Genomic DNA, 17,710 nt, shown 5'->3' with positions numbered 1-17,710 from the left:
GTGACATGGTCACTGTTCTTAGAAGAGTTTAAGCATAAGTATATAGGAGACCAATTTATCAGGCAAATGAAGCAAAATTTTTTGAATCTGAAACAGATGAATCGCACAGTGTATGAGTATGGGTGCAAGTTTAATAAGTTAAGTCGTTTTACGGCTGAGTTGATCCCAACAGAGAAGGATGTGTGTGAGTGGTTTGTAGAGGGCTTGCGCCCAAGGTTGAAAGAAATGTTAATAGTATTGAACTTGTCCTCGTTTCAAGAAATAGTAAATCGTGCTAAAGCTCTAGAGAGAGCTCAGAATGAAAGGTTTGGGGATCAAAGAACCCAATCATCTAAAAGAACCAGGGCTTTATCGAGTTCTGCACCACCCAAGAGGGGTAGAGATTCTGGTACTCAGTCTCAGGCAAGGTCTGGATTGGTAGAATCCTCCGTTAGAGAATCAAATCAGAGGAAAGCTAGACAGACCCAATCAGTAGGGTTTGGTGAGGACAGAACCCAACAGAGACATTGTCAGACTTGTGGAAAATATCATGGTGGAATATGTAGGGTAGAATCCGGAGCTTGTTTCCGATGTGGTGAAATGGGACATTTTGTGAGAGATTGCCCATTGGGGAAAGGAGAACCAGTACAGTCGGAACGATCTGCTTCGATACCTTGGAGAGGGAGAGGTAGAGGAAGAGGTATGAGCCAACCTGAATCCTCTACTTAACAAGAAATACGCTCCACTGCTCGAATGTATAATATTAATACCAATGAAGATTTTGATGATCCGGAGATAATAACATGTATCTTTCGAGTGTGAAATAAATACATTATGATAATGATTGATTTAGGCTTGTTTGTTCATATATTAGTAGTAAATTGGTGAAAGAATTGAGAATTAAATTAGAAGTTATTTATAGTAATATGACAGTGACAAATTTATTAGGGTACATTGTGTGGATAAGTAAGATATATTGAGAGTGTCCCATTATAATTCAGAGAATTTAATTTCTTACTAAATTGATGAATTATTATTCAATGAATTTAAAGTAAGATTGGAAATAAACCAGTTTTATAATTACCATAAAAATGTCAATTATAATTGAAAAGAGTATAGTTAAACAGTTTAGATGAATTGGAAATTATAATGTTAGAGGATTTATATCGTTCTGAAATAGAATAGTTTCTTTGCTGCATTGATAAGATAAGGTAGAGGGGATGATTCTTATAAGGAGAATATTAAAAGATCAAATGATGCAGAATATTATTATAGAAAAGTTTAAGAATATGTACATCAGTGATCAGTTTATAAGACAAAGGAAAATGGAATGGTTGAATCTGAACCATAAAAAAAAGTATATGGTAATTAGAGATTAAAAAAAAATAGATGGATTATTGGTATGGAGTGATGAAAATAGAGGTTACTGTCTATATAATGAGTTACATTATATGGATTGTAGAAAGGTTAAAGTAAAATGTATTGGAGACGTGTAGACAGTATCTTATCTCCTGGTGCAATGAAAATTCGAGGACGAATTTTCTTATGGGGGAAGATTTGTAACATCCCAAACTACGGGTTAATGACTAAATTGTAAAAATTTCAGAATATGGTGATTAAAGTAGAATAGTTGAATAATTTAATGATTTATGTGGAGATATTTCCTGAAAGTTATTAGTAAATATTAAAGGAGTCAAAGGGCAAATAAGTAATTGAACAAGAAAAATAATTAAATAATAACTAATGGGTATTATAATACCCATGTGGATAATGACTGAAGAGATAAGCTTCAAAGCAATTCTCTTCTTCATCTTCTTCTCTTCTCCACGTGAAAACTCAAAGCAAAGGTAAGTTCTCTAATTTCTTGATTGTTTGTTGATTTTAAGCATGAGTTTTGATCCTTAGAGGATAACTAAGCTTAAGGAAAGCTTAAGTTATCTTAAAATCAAAAGATGAAGAAGTTATAAGAGATTTAAGAAAACGAGTTTTTATATGAAATCATGGAATAGAGTTGATAAGTTGAATTTTAAGTTGAATTTGACTTATCATCTATGAGAATAAGAAGATAGAAGTGTTAGAATTATATTTAGAACATATGGAAAATTGAGTATGATTCTTGAATTTCATATGAAGGATAGGATTTTGAAGTTATAGATGATTTTCATGGATATAAGTTAGTTTAAGCAATGGTAGTTGAGTTTAATGACATGGTAGGGGTTTAAAATAGAAGAATTGAATGAAAAATTGATGATTTTCGAGCTTAAAATACAATTTCTGGGTAGAGGGAACCGATACCCTATGAATGGGAATCGATTCCCCCTCTTGAACGAAAAATTCCAGTATGTTCAGGGGGTATCGATTCCCCTAGGGGGTATCGATTCCCCCTAAATGAAAATATAGAATTTGATTCATTAAACCGGTTTAAGTTATTAACATCAAGTTTAAAGTTTAGGCTTCTGATAGTTGTTTTGAAATGATATATTTATGTAGATATTGAGCCTAAACAAGTTCCGGAATAATCAAAGGATTATAATCAAATCAAAGCAAGGCTAAGGTGAGTGCAATTTAAATTGTACTTATGTGATTGATCAAACATTGGCTTGCAATGAGTCAATGATAGAGTTACTATGGTAAGAAGTAACTTATATAATGTTATGTGATTACTATGTGTGCATTAGTACATAGAAATGGATGTATGTTTATATGTTACATGATTTACATGCTTACGTGAAAATGCAACATATGATATTATATATATGTTTACACATACATGTGGTATGTGACAGAAGAGAAGGAACATGTGATTATGAGATCAATGATTATACGTACATGTGATACGTGACTGAAAAGAAAAGATATGTGTTTATAAGAGAAAGAATATGAATAAGTAATGTGAACTGTTATAAATGATAATGCCCATGTTATGTGATATGAGAGCTAGGGGTATAGTTGGCATGCCAAGGGTCGAGGGTTTACCTATGTTCTTTGGGACATATGGACTGTTTACCTATGTTCTTCGGGACATATGGACTGTTTACCTATGTTCTTCGGGACATATGGACTGATTACCTAGGTTCTTCGGAATCTATGGACTGGTCCTTCGGGACATTTATACGAGCTGTGGTGACAGCGTAGTGGTGCACAACCTCAATGTACTCACATACCTTAAGTTCTCAAAAGTATACATGGGCTAATACATGGTCTTTACAAAGAGTAAATAAATAAATTGATTTGCTACTATGTATGTTTTGTTGTGAAGTAGTATATGTGTTCCATGGTACGTAGAGAAATGTTCATTATATATACTTATACGATAAAAAGGTATTAAAAGTACTTGTATTATCTTATGTTATCATGTATACTGAATTATATGCGACACGATTGAATTCATAGATTGAATGTTTATATTTATGAGAAATGCATTATTATTATGTTTTTGCTTCACTAAGTCTATGACTTAGCGTGTAAGTGATTTACACGTAGGTACTGAGAAACAGAAGGATCAAAGCTAAGTTAAAAGTAACAACATATCTCTGCTCAAAGATCAGATCAGAAGTAAATTACACAGTATGTATTATTATGTGATAAATAGGTTGGCATGTAAATGAAGTAGGTAAATTAGGTATTTATGCTCTGATCAAGTTTTGTAATATTTTAAATATATTTATATAAGTATAAATGCAAAGAAATGAACGGTTAAATTTTTACGAGTGTTATGTACAATTTATGAAAATCACTGTAGCACTATAGCAGGTTACTGTAGTACTATTCATATCGTATTTCACCGTTCATAAACACGTTTTTATCTCAAAATTTTATACCAAACACAATTGAATAATATTTGATTGTATTTTCTTAATATAAATTCAAATGTTCAGTTATTTTACAAGAGTAAAGGTTTTGAAAATGTCAATGTGACATCTCGGACTCGTATCCAGGTCGGGTATGGGTTAGGGTGTTACAATTATGTACATCAAAAGTGAAGTCAATATACCAAGAAGCTAAACCAAAACAAATAAGACACACACAAATAGGAAAAATGACTAGCACATTAGGTTGAAAGCAAACTTACCCAAAAGAAACACACAAAACTAGATTGCGAAGTAAATCAAAACTGAAGGATGAAACCAGAAGTGAACAAAGAAAAACCTGAAATACCCAGAAAGAAACTAAGAACAAACGAGCGAAGTCAGATCAGAAAAGCCGAATTGAGAATAAAAAAATCAAAAGAAAATTGAATGAAGGTGAAAAAAGACGAAATGACTACCATTTTTTCTTATTTCTTATTTGTAATCAAATTCAAGATTTAAGAAAGAAACAAAAAATGGAGCGAACAGAGCAACATTTGCATTTCAAATAGACAGACAACGATCATACCTTTTAGGAAAGACAAAACTGGGAACTACACCTGCGATGGAGTCTTCGGTTTGACATCAGAAAATAAAAAAAATCAAAATAAAAATGGCACGAGGAGAAGAAGTAGCGGCAGCGGCCATTGTCGAGAGAGAGAGAGAGGCAAGGTAAGAGTAAAGACTAAAGAGAAATGGGTAGGTTTTGAAAATGACAAGGTGTGAGATTTGGGGGGAGTTTTTTATGGCGAATGCGATAATTTCATTGAAAATAGGTAGGTTTTGTACTTAAAACGACGCTAAAATAAGAGCTTTTAGTGGCGTTTGCACAAAAACGCTGCTAAAGTATAGTAACTAGCGGCGTTTATATGAAAACGCCACTATGTAGGGGCCTTTAGCGGCGTTTTTTCTTAAAATGCCGCTAGAGTACGAGTTTTTAGCGGCGTTTGTACAAAAATGCCGCTAAAGTATAGTAATTAGCGGCATTTATATGAAAACGCCACTAAATTATAGTATTGAGCGGCATTTATATAAAAACGCCACTAAAGTATGAGTATTTACCGGCGTTTATTCAAAAAACGCCACTAAAAATCCCTCTAAAAGTAGTGATTGTTATTGTGATTCCTCCAAGTAAATTTCATTTTGGTGCCTGTGGATTAAATAATGGGATTTCTCTTATTCCAAGAAGAAGATAATAATAACGGTTTAGTATTAATCTTACACTGCTCCGTTTTCTAACATCTTTTTCTGTCAAACTTGCAATATATATAAAGAATGAACGTTTAACTCAACTGTTAATTAGTTTGCCTATATTAAGGTAGCAGTATAAGGGACACCCGTATCCTGTAACCAGTCGTCTCCTAACAAGAAGCTAGACACAGTGAAGTTAGCAGCATCGGTTGCATTTATTACATGGAAACCAGACCAAGTGACCCTCTGTGAAATGTTGGAACCAGGTCCAGTGTTTTTGTATTCAGCATAGTATGATGTGTTCAAGGCAAAATCTCCGTCCCATGCTCTCCACCCAGCAGGATCTATCAAACTCCCCATGAAATTCTGCATATAAACTGTCCTCGAATACTCCTTCCATGGTCTACCTAGATACGTCCTGAAGGTTGTGTTGCTCAAGGCCAGATCATCGGCAGCCATGATGTTGCAGTCGTGAATCGATGTGCCCGTGTTCTGGTTCGGATCGGTCCGGCCCTGCGCGGTGATGGCGTTGAATTGTCCATTCATCGGCTTTCGAGGGTATATGTTGCAGTTTTGGAAAACAACGGCAGCGTTGCCAAATATAAAATCAACAGTGCCGTAGATGTCACATTCTCTATAGAATTGTCTTAAGGAATGAGTATATAAGGTATCTTGGTATCCTTCGAAACTGCAGCTGTAGAATGCTGATAAATCAGCCCCGTTTCGAACTGCGACCGCTTGGTGCTTGATTGCTCCGGCTGTGTTCTGGAATGTCATGTTCACCGCAACAAAATTTGGAGCCACCACAGCTGTAATATTAAGCCAAATTTGTCAGACCAAAGATAATTTAGTTACTTAAAATGTTTTTTTAAGATGAAATTAACTCCTTACCTTTGTTTAAATGATCACTTTGACCCATTTTTAAATATTTTAGTCTCTAATACTTTAATTTTTTGTAAAAATAATTTTGTTAGATGAAAACCGTTAGTTGATTAACGATCAATTTATATTACTGATATGATATTTTTACATATATTTAATTGATGACGTGACATGTGATATGGCATGTGCTATTCACTCAAAGTGATGACGTATCATGTTTTATGCCACCCAAAATAATAATTTCATATGCGTCACGTATTAATTAAGCACGTATGAAAATGTAATGCATTAACGACTAATTAATTAATAATTTTCATCCAACACAAACTGTTTTTGATCAAAAGTTAAAATATTAGAGAGTAAAATGCTAAACGATTATGTACCAAAGATATCACTTAAACAAATATTGGGTGCTAATTTAATCGTTGTCTTTTTAATTTAAAACTTACCGAAGGTTGCAGAGTTAAACGTTGTCCACCCATCGACAACGCTGCGGTTTCCGGTGATTATTGTCTGATTGATGCCGTCACCGATCATCATCAAGTATCTTTTATTCTTAGCAATGGAAATGTACTCTTGATAAACACCAGCAGTGATGTAAATCAAGAAGTAACCATTTAAGCCATTGGTGTTGTTGGGAGCTGCCGATACAGCATCGTTAATGGTGGTGAAATTACCGCTACCGTCCTGACTCACCGTCACAATGTCACTCACCAACACCTCCTCCTCATCACCGTCGTCCCTCGTTTGAAGAAGATTTCTTCGGCTTACGGTCTCGTAAATCGTCCTTGTTTTGCTCGACATTTTGAAATGCAAACGCCCGTGCTTGAAACCGAGCTGCCTTTTACTACTACGCTGCCACGCCCATGCGGCTTTCTTCTTCTTCTTCGGAACCCATCCCTTGGTGAAAAGAGCCAAAGAAACACTGTAGAGCTTTGTGTCGTTTGACAGAGGAACCGACAGGCCGTTCCTTATGGTCCAAGCCGAGGCAGTGGATTGTATGCCATCTAAACATGTCTGCTGGTTAGTCAAAATAGCGCTAAGAAATGTTTGTATGTCGTCAGCATCGACAGGGGACAGTGTTCTACTAGTGGCATTGACGGTTTCAAATGAGCACAATAGGAAATCCATGTTGAGACCAGCTAGGAAGCGGCAATCCTGCAAAGCACGAATGGCGGACACCGACAACGATGGTCGGTATTTCTGTAGGTACTTGTCGACTAATTTGAGGAATTTACGGGACTGAGACAGAGATTTGCGAACCGAGAATCGACCATAGGTGTAGACATCGCTGGTGTGGTTAGGGAGGACTGATCTGCAATAGGAAGGGTTTGGGGTGGACTTGCAAAGGGTTCCCGGTGAGACGGGAGCGGAAGCCGGAGCATCTTCTAGAGAAGGAGAAAAGAAGAAAGGAAGAAGAATGAAGATTGTTAGAAGAAAGCAGAGCGGGGAAGCCATTGCTTTCAATTTTTAGCTTTTTCTGGAGGATTTGTGATAATGGAGTAGGTTGTATTTAAAGTGGGGAAAACGCCCAGAGCAAGCCAGGTTGATTTTATTTTATTTTCATCTTCATTCGTGATTTATTTTATTTTATTAGCAGCGGTGGTCTATTTTTTTAATAATTTAAAACAGTTATAAAATAATATCTAAACACTTTCTAAATCATTAACCATATATATTATAATTGTTTAAAGTTAAAACCTTTAAAGAAAATAACATCTATTTTTATTATTTTTCATAATTAAATAACATTTTCTTTAGGCGACGCTGATGTTAAACGAAGTAATGCATGCAAAGTTGTAAAGTCTGGAAACAGCTTTCGAGCCTGAACGTCCTAAAATTCTCACTACAGTATCAGCCACAAAGAGTGGGGTTAGGTTGATGACGATGGCAGAATCATTGGAAAAAGGAATTTTTATTTTTGGAAAAGCTATAATACACTAGAGTCAACAACACGTTCTAAAGTAAATATTTCCAGTTATAAAAAGTAAAAATATGAATTAATATTTGATTTAATAAAGTTAAATTAAACAACAGATATTTGAGTTAGTTAAATTTATGGGAGAATGAATTAAAGAAATTAAAAAATTAAGGACTAAATTGTAAAATAATTAGTTAAACACAAAAATTAATGTTATTTTTATTTTTCAGTTATTCAAACTTTAAAAATCCAAAATGGATTAGAATTTAAGATTAGAATTAAAAATTTTAATTAAAATGAATAATTTGAAATTAAAAAAGTACATTCTTCGGTCAACACAAATTTTTTATCCACCTCCATATGTACATGTAGTTGAGGACAAAACATGCATTGACTTGTGTTGATTAGCACGTAATTAACTCGAATCCATATTATAATGAGCCCCCACTTGTTTACTTGTCCTTGCCCTGATGATTAACATGAGCAAAATTAATTACCAAGTTTATGATATCATAAGAATGATGAGTGTAGTGCATGGTAATAGGAATAAAATAACACAACTAGTATGCTCCAGATCTCACTAGAATACGCGTTGTTGACTGCCAACGCCATAAGAACTCAAACCCTCGGAACCATATATATTTCATAAATTTGCAAGTTGTTTTTTTTGTTGTTGTTGCGAATTCAAAGAGAGAAACTCATTGAAAACCCCATGGGAGTTCATTGCGGGAACATGTGCTGCTGAAACAACGAAGCTTCACCCCAAAACCATGTTTACATTTATCAACAGTGTTTCAATTCTTACATTAGGACTTAGGAGAAACATTTATAATTCCCAACATGTGCTTCAAAATTTCAACGCACTAACAGGCTGGCCGTGCTTCGTTTTTCATGGTAGCAGGTTTTGCCACCTTCCAGTTTCAACTACACTTGCAATTCTTTGATTATACAGCAACTACTTTCACTTTCTTTGGAACCTCTGCTTCTAGTCCCTGATCTGTATACTTTCTCGATTTTACGCTGCGACCTTTACGCAATACTAAAAACAAAGAAGAAAACTAGTGGAACTACTTATTTTTTAAATCACGAGGATTAGGAGGAAGATAATTATAGTCAATATCCTTATAAAGCTTTGAAATCCCATTTGTGTTATTATTAATTCATCCACTTGACTCGCATTAAAGTCAACTTAGCATCATTTATATATTTATATATATCACGAGGTTTAGATTTTTGTCCTACAAGGAATATTAAAATCTCTGGCTTTCATGTTTTGTTTTTCCTGGGTAATTATTGGTTAATTTGTTTGAACTGATAACAGCAAATTATATATATACATATATATGCTTTTGCTTTAGTGTGCGGCGGGAAATCCTAAGGTTAATATGTTATGAATTTTAACTTAAAATATTATTATGTCTATTTTACAAGTTATATAATTGATAATAATTTTGATTATAACTAAAATTGTTACATAGAAGAAGGTTTTAACCTAATGTAGTATTCAACCTACTCTAAAATGATAAATAATTGGTAATATTTTAATTATAACGGAGAATGTTATATGAGTTTCTTGACGATAATTTTTTAAGTTACAACCATAATAGTTATACAATTTACATTCTTTGTTATGAAAAATGTAATACCTTCTATTTCGACCTAAAGTGGTAATATCTTGGCTGATAGTCTAGCTAAACAGGGGATTGGCTAATTTTTTTGGGGTTTGCTAGTTCTGTTTTCGATTATGCTTTGGTGTTTTAAGTTTGTCTGTGCTAGTTTTGTTTTTGTATCTAGTGGACCTATTTTTTTTTTATTATTAATAATATGTTTGAGGTGCTCTTTTTCTCCTTAAGTTAGTTATGGATATACTTTTCGGTATGTCGATGGTTACGAAGGGATTTTTTAACGAGATCTCTATTTCTTATCAAAAAAGAAAAAAACTTAAAAAAGTCATGTGTTTGATAATTTCTTCTATTACAATTAATTGCAACATTTTTTTAGTCTTATATTAACCTATTGTATTTTAGACTAGTCATATATAATCACGTGAAATGTTTGACAATTAAGCTTAAAGAATGGATCAATATGAAAAAGAAAAAGAAAATAATATGTTTTAAATTATTCAAGACGACGAGATATTAATATCAATTGATAAAACCAAAATAAAAATAATATAAAATCTAAATTTTAGGATTTACTATATCAAATCATAAAAAACTAAAACTCTAAAAATATATTACGAGTGTAAAGATTAACAACAAATGTCTAAGCTATGTAAGCAAGAACAAAGAAAACAAACGAAAGAAACAATTCTTCTGAAATTCATTATCTTCAAGTGTGTTTCTTTACAAGTCTCAAGAGTGTATTTATAGTTAGTACTATAGCTGTAACTAATGATGTAACTAAACTTCAACAAACTAATTGCTTCAACTGATTAGCAACAGTGAATCAATACTCAGCTGCACGACCATCATGCACAGCAGTTGCACGTGAACTTATATGCCATGCATTTATCTACACTAACATTCTCATTGCAACCTTCAACTTCAAACCTTCTTCAAACTCAAAATGTACAAACATGATCAACACTCCTTCAAACTCAAAATGAAATCAATGTTCATTTATACTATCATTCCCCTTGCAACCTTCAACTTCAGATCTTCTTCAAGACTCAGACTGATATGCTCTTAAGTTGCATCACCAACAACCATTATATGTGTTTGAAAAACAAAGGTGGTGATAAAGGCTTGGTCAGCACATCAGCAACCTGCTCGACTGCAGGAACTTCATGCACTTGTAGCTGTCCCATAGCCATAATTTCTCGAACAAAAAACAGATCTAACTCAACATGTTTAAACTTGGAATGAAGTACAGGATTAGCACATACTGCAACTGCACTTGTATTATCACACCACAACATGGCCTTGCCATGAGTAACTATGTGCAGCTCTCCCAACAGTGATCAAAGCCACACCATTTCAGTAGCTGCACAAGCCACACTTCTGTACTCAACCTTGGCAGTTGAACGTGCAATAGCCTGTTGCTTTTTAGAGATCCACGAGACCAAGTTCCCATAAAAATATATACAGAATCCTGAAGTTGACCGTCTATCATTAACATCTGAACCCCAATTCGTATCTGCAAAGACAGTCAACGCCATTCTCGAGGAGGGTGTAAACCATAGTCCAAAATCAATGGTTCCTTGTAGGTAACAAAGTATTCTCTTGACTGTCTGAAAATGAATATCTAGTGGGGCTTGCATGAATTGACACACTCTATTCACAGCAAACGCAACATCAAGCCGAGTGATTACAATGTACTGCAGAGCACCAACTATGCTTCTATACTGTGCAACATCTTCAAGTGGTTTTCCCTCCTTAGCAGATAGCTTGACATTTGAGACCATGGGAGTGGGAAGACTCTTTACTCCACCAAAACCATGCTTCTGTAGAAGGTCTTGAATATACTTTTGTTGACTCAAAACAACATCACAACCTTCATAACTGACTTCCACTCCTAGGAAAAAACTCAATGGTCCAAGATCCTTCAATGAAAACTAAGCATTCAGTTTGTCTATAACATTTTGAACAACCACCTCTTTATCCCCTGTTAAGATGATATCATCAACGTACACCAGTAAGTACTCCAAGCTATCCGAGGTCTTTCGAACATAAAGAGAGGCATCCGACTTAGCTAGGCAAAAACCTTCAGATTCCAGGTATGCCTTCAGTCGCTCAAACCAGGCCCTCGGTGCTTGTTTCAGTCCATAAATCGCCTTGTGTAACTTGCATACCAGCTCACCATTGCCTTGCTCATACCCTGGTGGTTGAGTCATGTACACCTCTTCAGTGAGAAGCCCATTCAAGAAAGCATTGTTGACATCGATATGTCTTAGCTTCCACCCTCGTGACAACGCCAAGGAAATGATTACCCTGATCGTTGCAGGCTTGACCACCGGACTGAAAACTTCATCAAAGTCAATTCCTGGTTTTTGAAGAAACCCTTACCTTCATATCGAGCCATCAACATTTCTCTTTATTCGAAAAATCCATTTACAGTTTGTTGCCTTCCTATCTCTAGGAAGATGAACTAGAGTCCACATGCCATTCTTTACCAAGGCATCAAACTTAGCTTGTGCAACTTCTTTCCAATGAGCACTAATCAAGGCCTTTGTGATATTTGTTGGTTCTCGATCTGAACTTGCAACGTTATAAACTTTTGGATTCTATATTCCATGCTTACTCCTGATCATAATGGGATATATATTGGAGACTTCTTGTGGTACATCAGTCTCCACACTGGGTTGAACTTCAACACTCATTTCTTGGACCCCATGTGAGCTGTCACCACGATTGCTATTATCAGGATTAATACCATCGTGATTCTCTTCTTGGACCCTATGTGAGCTGCCATTTCCACTACTCCCATTGTTTGAATTTGGCGCAACATCCCATTAGACCCTACGTGAGTTTTCATTTCCACTATTATTTGAAATAACATTACCACTATTATTTGTCGCACCACTATCTCCTTGGACCATACCATGCGCATTATTTAACTCTTGGACCCCATGTGAGCTTGCATCACAACTACTCCCATGTACATTGGATTCATACGCACCATTATTTGCCGCACCACTATCTTCTTCTTGGACCACGCCATGCGCATTATTTAACTCTTAGACCCATGCGTCGGTTGAAATATCAACATGGGTAGGCACCATGCCAAGAGGGGATTCATGCGCACTATCAATTGAAAAAGAATTCGGTGTGTCCTCAAAAACATTACCACGTACATCCATCACTCCAAAAGGCATGGCCCCAACAATATTTTGACTTGGATTATGCGCATCTACCACCACGCCAAGAGGCACATGGGCATTGGAATTCGGTGTGACCCCATGCTCACTATAAACTATAGATAACTGTCCAGTAGTGACAATTTCTTGTCTATGGCACTTGCATGCGAGTTAACTCTTATCAAAGGGAAACACTTGCTCATCAAACCTCACATGTCGAGACACAAAGATTCTACCATCACTGTCTAGACATTTATACACATAATGTGAGGTGCTGGGCCCAAGAAACATACACTGCCTTGACCAAAAATCCAATTTATGTTGATTAAACGGTCTCAAGGGAAAGCAAACACACCCAAACACTCTCATACCCGAGTAGTCAGAAGCTTTCTGATAGAGAACCTCAAACAGAGTCTTGCCTGAAATAATCTCAGAAGGTAACCTGTTTATGATATAAACTGCCATAGTAAAAGCATGACTCCAGAACTTTGTTGGCAGTGATGCTTGAGCTAACATGGCTAGTCCCATCTCAACAATGTGGCGATGTTTACGCTCAGCCTTCCCATTTTTATCTGATGTGTTGGGACATGAGATTCAATGTTGTACACCATTGGTAAAAAACCAACTCTTCAGAGCTTGATATTCACCTTCACCATCACTTATATGCCATGCATTTATCTACACTAACAGCGAGAAGTAATAATATATATTTTATCGGTTCATCTTTATGTATTTATTAACATTAGATGATGAAATTGTTATTTTTTTAAAATTATAACCTATATTTGTATACCGACACTGTCATTTGTTAAAGTTTTACTTAATAAAATTTTAAAAAAATTCCTAAGAAAAAATTAAAATGCTTTTCAACAAATAATTAATGGCATGGTCTGGCTTCTAGCTATTAGCATTACCCAAGTTTGGTCCAACCTAAGAAAAGTAATAGGGTTAGGAGGAAATAAGCCTAGTTGAGCAATGTAGTAGGTCCAGCTTTAAGAATGCAAGCTCAAGCCCAAGCTAAACATTCAATCCCAAGTTCACCATCACTTATGAATAGGGATGTAAATGAGACAAGACAGATCGTGAGCTACTCGAGATCGACTCGATCAAGGCTCGATATGTAACCTCCTCATACCAATGCGGGTAACCTGATCCAATATGGAGTGTCACATTAGGGTCACCGGAGTGACCCACTGTAAAAATAGAGGAAAATTTAAAACTTTTATTAAAACATGTAACTTATAAAATGATTTATCAGTATGCAGTGATAAAACAGATTTTCAGACTTGTATATAATACAAAATACAATTACATTGCCCCCTAATCACCTGTACCATACTCTGCAAACAACGCCGGAAGAACTCCCTTACTGAAGTCAATAGCTGCACTGTTACAATTCTTTTAACCTGAAATGTTGAGTAATAGAGTAAGCTTCGGAAAGCTCAGTAATATAGAACTACCAGATGATGCTGAAGATCGTGCAGATACAAATCACATTATATTTCCTTATTGGTTCCGAATATCTACAAATTTTATGTTGAGCGGAGATCCTACTGATATTTCAGGGGTAACAGACAATGAGCTTTCAGTTCATATAAGTATTTTGAAAGACTAAGTTCAGGAGATCAGAATAGGTTATCTAGTGTGTTCCCATAAAACTAGTGAAGAGATACATATTTTCTTTTTTAAACAGTAGTAGTTTAAAAACATATTTTTATTCAAAAACCATATTAATCCCTCTAACCAAACTCTCCATAATATGTAGGTTCCCTATAACCATACACCCACTTACACACCAAGTAAGGACTTACCCTGAGCACAAAGTAGAGGAGCCTGCAGTAATAGTAACTTCCTCCAACAACACCCTCCCATAAAACGTTTATCAAAAATCATATTATTCACTCCAACCAACACTCCATAATGTGTAGGTTCCACAGAACCTTACACCCACCTGCACTCCTACTAAATTCCATGATTCCATAAATTAGGGATAATTCATATTTTACAGTGAAAACAGGAAACCAGATAACACATTTCAGGTAACTATAATTCATAAACCAGTAAATTCCATTATTTCATAAATCATATACAATTCATACTTTTCGATGAAAACCGTAATCGGAGATCACATACCATGTTGCCATGGTTCATAAAATAGTAAATCAATACTTTTGTTAAACTCATTTGAAACATATAAAACTGTCATGTAGTACATGTGGAACACACTAGAGGATCAAAATATTTATCAGATATTCTTCAGAGATACTGGATAATCTTATTGGGCAGAGAAACAAGGATCTCCAGTTTACCGATAGAATGTCGGAATTTAGAATCACTATAGAAATAGTTCAATAACAAACGGAATCATCAGTTATTCAGAATATAAATTGAGCTGATAAGGAAGAAATAAATATTCAGGACATTTACAGTCGGCGTCGATTTATCGAATTATTGAAATAACTCAAGTTTAACAACTCCCAAAACTAATGCATGTTGACCGATCCATTCGTTGTCATACCAGGTATTCACTCTTTAATACCAACAATTATTGTCCATAAATCAACTTTTGAATCATCACTTAACATATCTTAAGGAGACAAACAATTATTCTAATGGTCTTTATTTCCTTTTCACGCTTCCACGATACCATGAAATGCTGACGTACTTTATTTATGGTTCATAATCCATAGGGATGATATATCATGTAAGTTCATCCGAATTTCTAGGCTTATCCTAATCACTTACTTAATCCCCAGTTATTGAGGTTACTTAGTTCATTAAGCATTCAAGTTCATTCCAGTTACTTCGGTATTTTTTAGAGTAATTCAAACGTTCCTAGATTTCATATACATATTGTACTTTCGATCTATTCAATTTGATCTTTGTGGTTTATTTGTCGAACAAACGTCCAATTCTTAGTACTGAATGCGATCTAGAGCTGAGCTGAGCTGAATACTTCCAAAATTATCATTGAGCCAAACTTGAGAAGACGAACACACATTCAAGTAATATCTATGCCATTCAGGTATTGACATATCTTTATGGTTGATATACTCACTTAAATTGCGTTTCATTACTTTTAAGGGTAGTACAACACCTATGTTTATTTGAATTCCTTAATTAGTCCAACACCTCTACTTAGTCTAGGTCATAAGGGTATTTTGGTTATTCTGGTGCTCAATTTTATTCCATTTATTTCAGAGCTTGGGGATATCCAAATCATTCCTGAGTTTGGTGATATTCTTGGTCATTTCCATACCAGGTTATTTTGGTCATTTCACAGATCCATTGTGTTACAATCATTTCCTTCCATCCGATCTTATTACTAAATTCAAACTTATCATTTACTTCAGTCCTTTCAAATAATTCTGACAAAAGAGCACCATTGATAAATCATTCTTCAGGTATTTACTTATAACTCAGATATTTCGGGTCAAATGCCTTCTCAGATTTTACAAACGGAACATCAGGAATTTTTCTGCACTAAGTCAGGATCTTAACAATCAAATCCGTACTTAATCGAGTTAAGTACGAATTCTCAAAGTACTTTCTCATTCAGGGTCAACTCGGACTATTTTACCTCCCAAGGGCTTTTTCATAATTTCTTAACCAGATAATTTCGGTATTAACTCTTAACAAAAATGATATAATTTAGAGATCATATGATTAATTGCTTTCTCGAACATTCTCAGATCTTAAAATGATTCCCTTAACAGACTCCTAGATTCTTGCTCAAATCCTCTTCGGTTAAAAACCGGTTATCTATATTTTCCAAACAAAACTAGCATTTCTTATGCACATCAGTAGTTTCATCAGATAACAAACTTCTTATCCAACTTTCATAGTCAAATCTTATCTTTTTATAACATAAGGGTATTTTCGTAATTTTTACCTTACCAGAATATTCTCATAATTTCCCATTCAAGTACCTTCAACATTTGACCTTTGATGAAATAAATTATAAGATAAAAATCCAGGTTGATTTCTTTATTACCAAACACAGAACTTGAAATTTAGTTCTAACAATTCCTCAATTTTTTTATAAAAGTCCTCTGAACCATAATCAGTTACCAAATTTCTACTGTATTCGGATCCAATGTAGAAATTAATTAACTACACAAATGAGATCAATATTATCTTATCCATGCATTTACCAATATTCACATGTTCCATAAAGCATAAAGAGGTAGTAATGTATTACCTCAATTTTCGTGCCATACTGATCGACCATAAAAATTCCATTCGAATGCCCTCGATCTTGAAATCAACTTCCAATAATTCCTCAAATGCATATCAACAGAAATTACTTAAAAAACGGAGCTTAATTCTAAAAAAACAGATCGAATCGGGTGATAAATCAGTCAAAAACAGCTTATCGGGTTTGAGTTTGGCAAAACAGACCCCAAAAACAGATTCGGAACGTAAAAAGCATAAAATATGACTTTTTAAAAATTTTGAATTTTCAGTCAAAGTCAACGGGTTTGACTTGCAATTTTGAGGCCTTCGGGTCCGAATTTTAAAAAACGGACTGCGGAATTGGACTCAGAACGTCGAAAAACGTCATGATAGGTATACTCGGTCAAAGTTAAAGGTCGTTTAATACCCGGTTAACGCCGGTCAAAATTCTGATCAACAGTGGTCAACGCCGGTCAACGATCAACGCAGGTCAATGGTCAACAGTCCACCGTTTTACACAAATATCACCCTAACAGAAATTAATTATAAAATTAGCCACCTTCTGCAAATATTTACGAAACTAACACCCGAATTTTACACAAATAATACCCAAACAGAAATTAATTACAAAATTTACACCAAGACGATGCCCACTCTCGGGGGGTGATGCATGAACAGTGATACGGTGTCGGAAAATTCTTGAAAAAATTCCTAAAAATTATTTTAAGCGATTTTGAGGCTCTTACAAAGCTCGATTCACAATTTTGAATGGTGGAGAGCTCGATTTCAACAAATCTGAATCTTTGACCGCTTTACCTCCTCATGCGTCGCCGCTGACGGAGACAAGGAGGACACCAGCAGACTCTGAACGACACAAGGAAACGGATGGCCGGAACGTCGTGAATCGACGAAAAA

At 35.1% G+C, this 17,710-nt stretch overlaps 1 protein-coding gene across 1 annotated transcript; it reads right to left on the bottom strand.

Moving 5' to 3' along the window:
* Positions 1 to 5,109: 5,109 nt before the first annotated feature.
* On the bottom strand, positions 5,110 to 7,358 carry LOC120188862 (probable pectinesterase/pectinesterase inhibitor 7). The gene is made up of 2 exons (XM_039192248.1): positions 6,350 to 7,358; positions 5,110 to 5,827 (listed from the first exon to the last, which is right to left on the bottom strand). The coding sequence occupies exons 1-2, from the start codon at positions 7,356 to 7,358 to the stop codon at positions 5,136 to 5,138; spliced, it is 1,701 nt and encodes a 566-aa protein (XP_039048179.1). The 3' UTR covers positions 5,110 to 5,135.
* Positions 7,359 to 17,710: the final 10,352 nt, after the last annotated feature.

This window comes from Hibiscus syriacus, unplaced genomic scaffold, assembly GCF_006381635.1.
Source record: "Hibiscus syriacus cultivar Baekdansim isolate YM2019G1 unplaced genomic scaffold, ASM638163v2 tig00116951_pilon, whole genome shotgun sequence".
Classification (NCBI taxonomy): Eukaryota; Viridiplantae; Streptophyta; class Magnoliopsida; order Malvales; family Malvaceae; genus Hibiscus; species Hibiscus syriacus.
This window is presented reverse-complemented; position numbering and strand designations above follow the sequence as displayed.

Coding starts and splice junctions, on each gene's coding strand:
- LOC120188862 (XM_039192248.1), bottom strand. CDS start 7,358: ATGGCTTCCCCGCTCTGCTTTCTTCTAACAATCTTCATTCTTCTTCCT. Junction 5,828..6,349: donor GTTTAACTCTGCAACCTTCG/GTAAGTTTTAAA, acceptor TTAATATTACAG/CTGTGGTGGCTCCAAATTTT.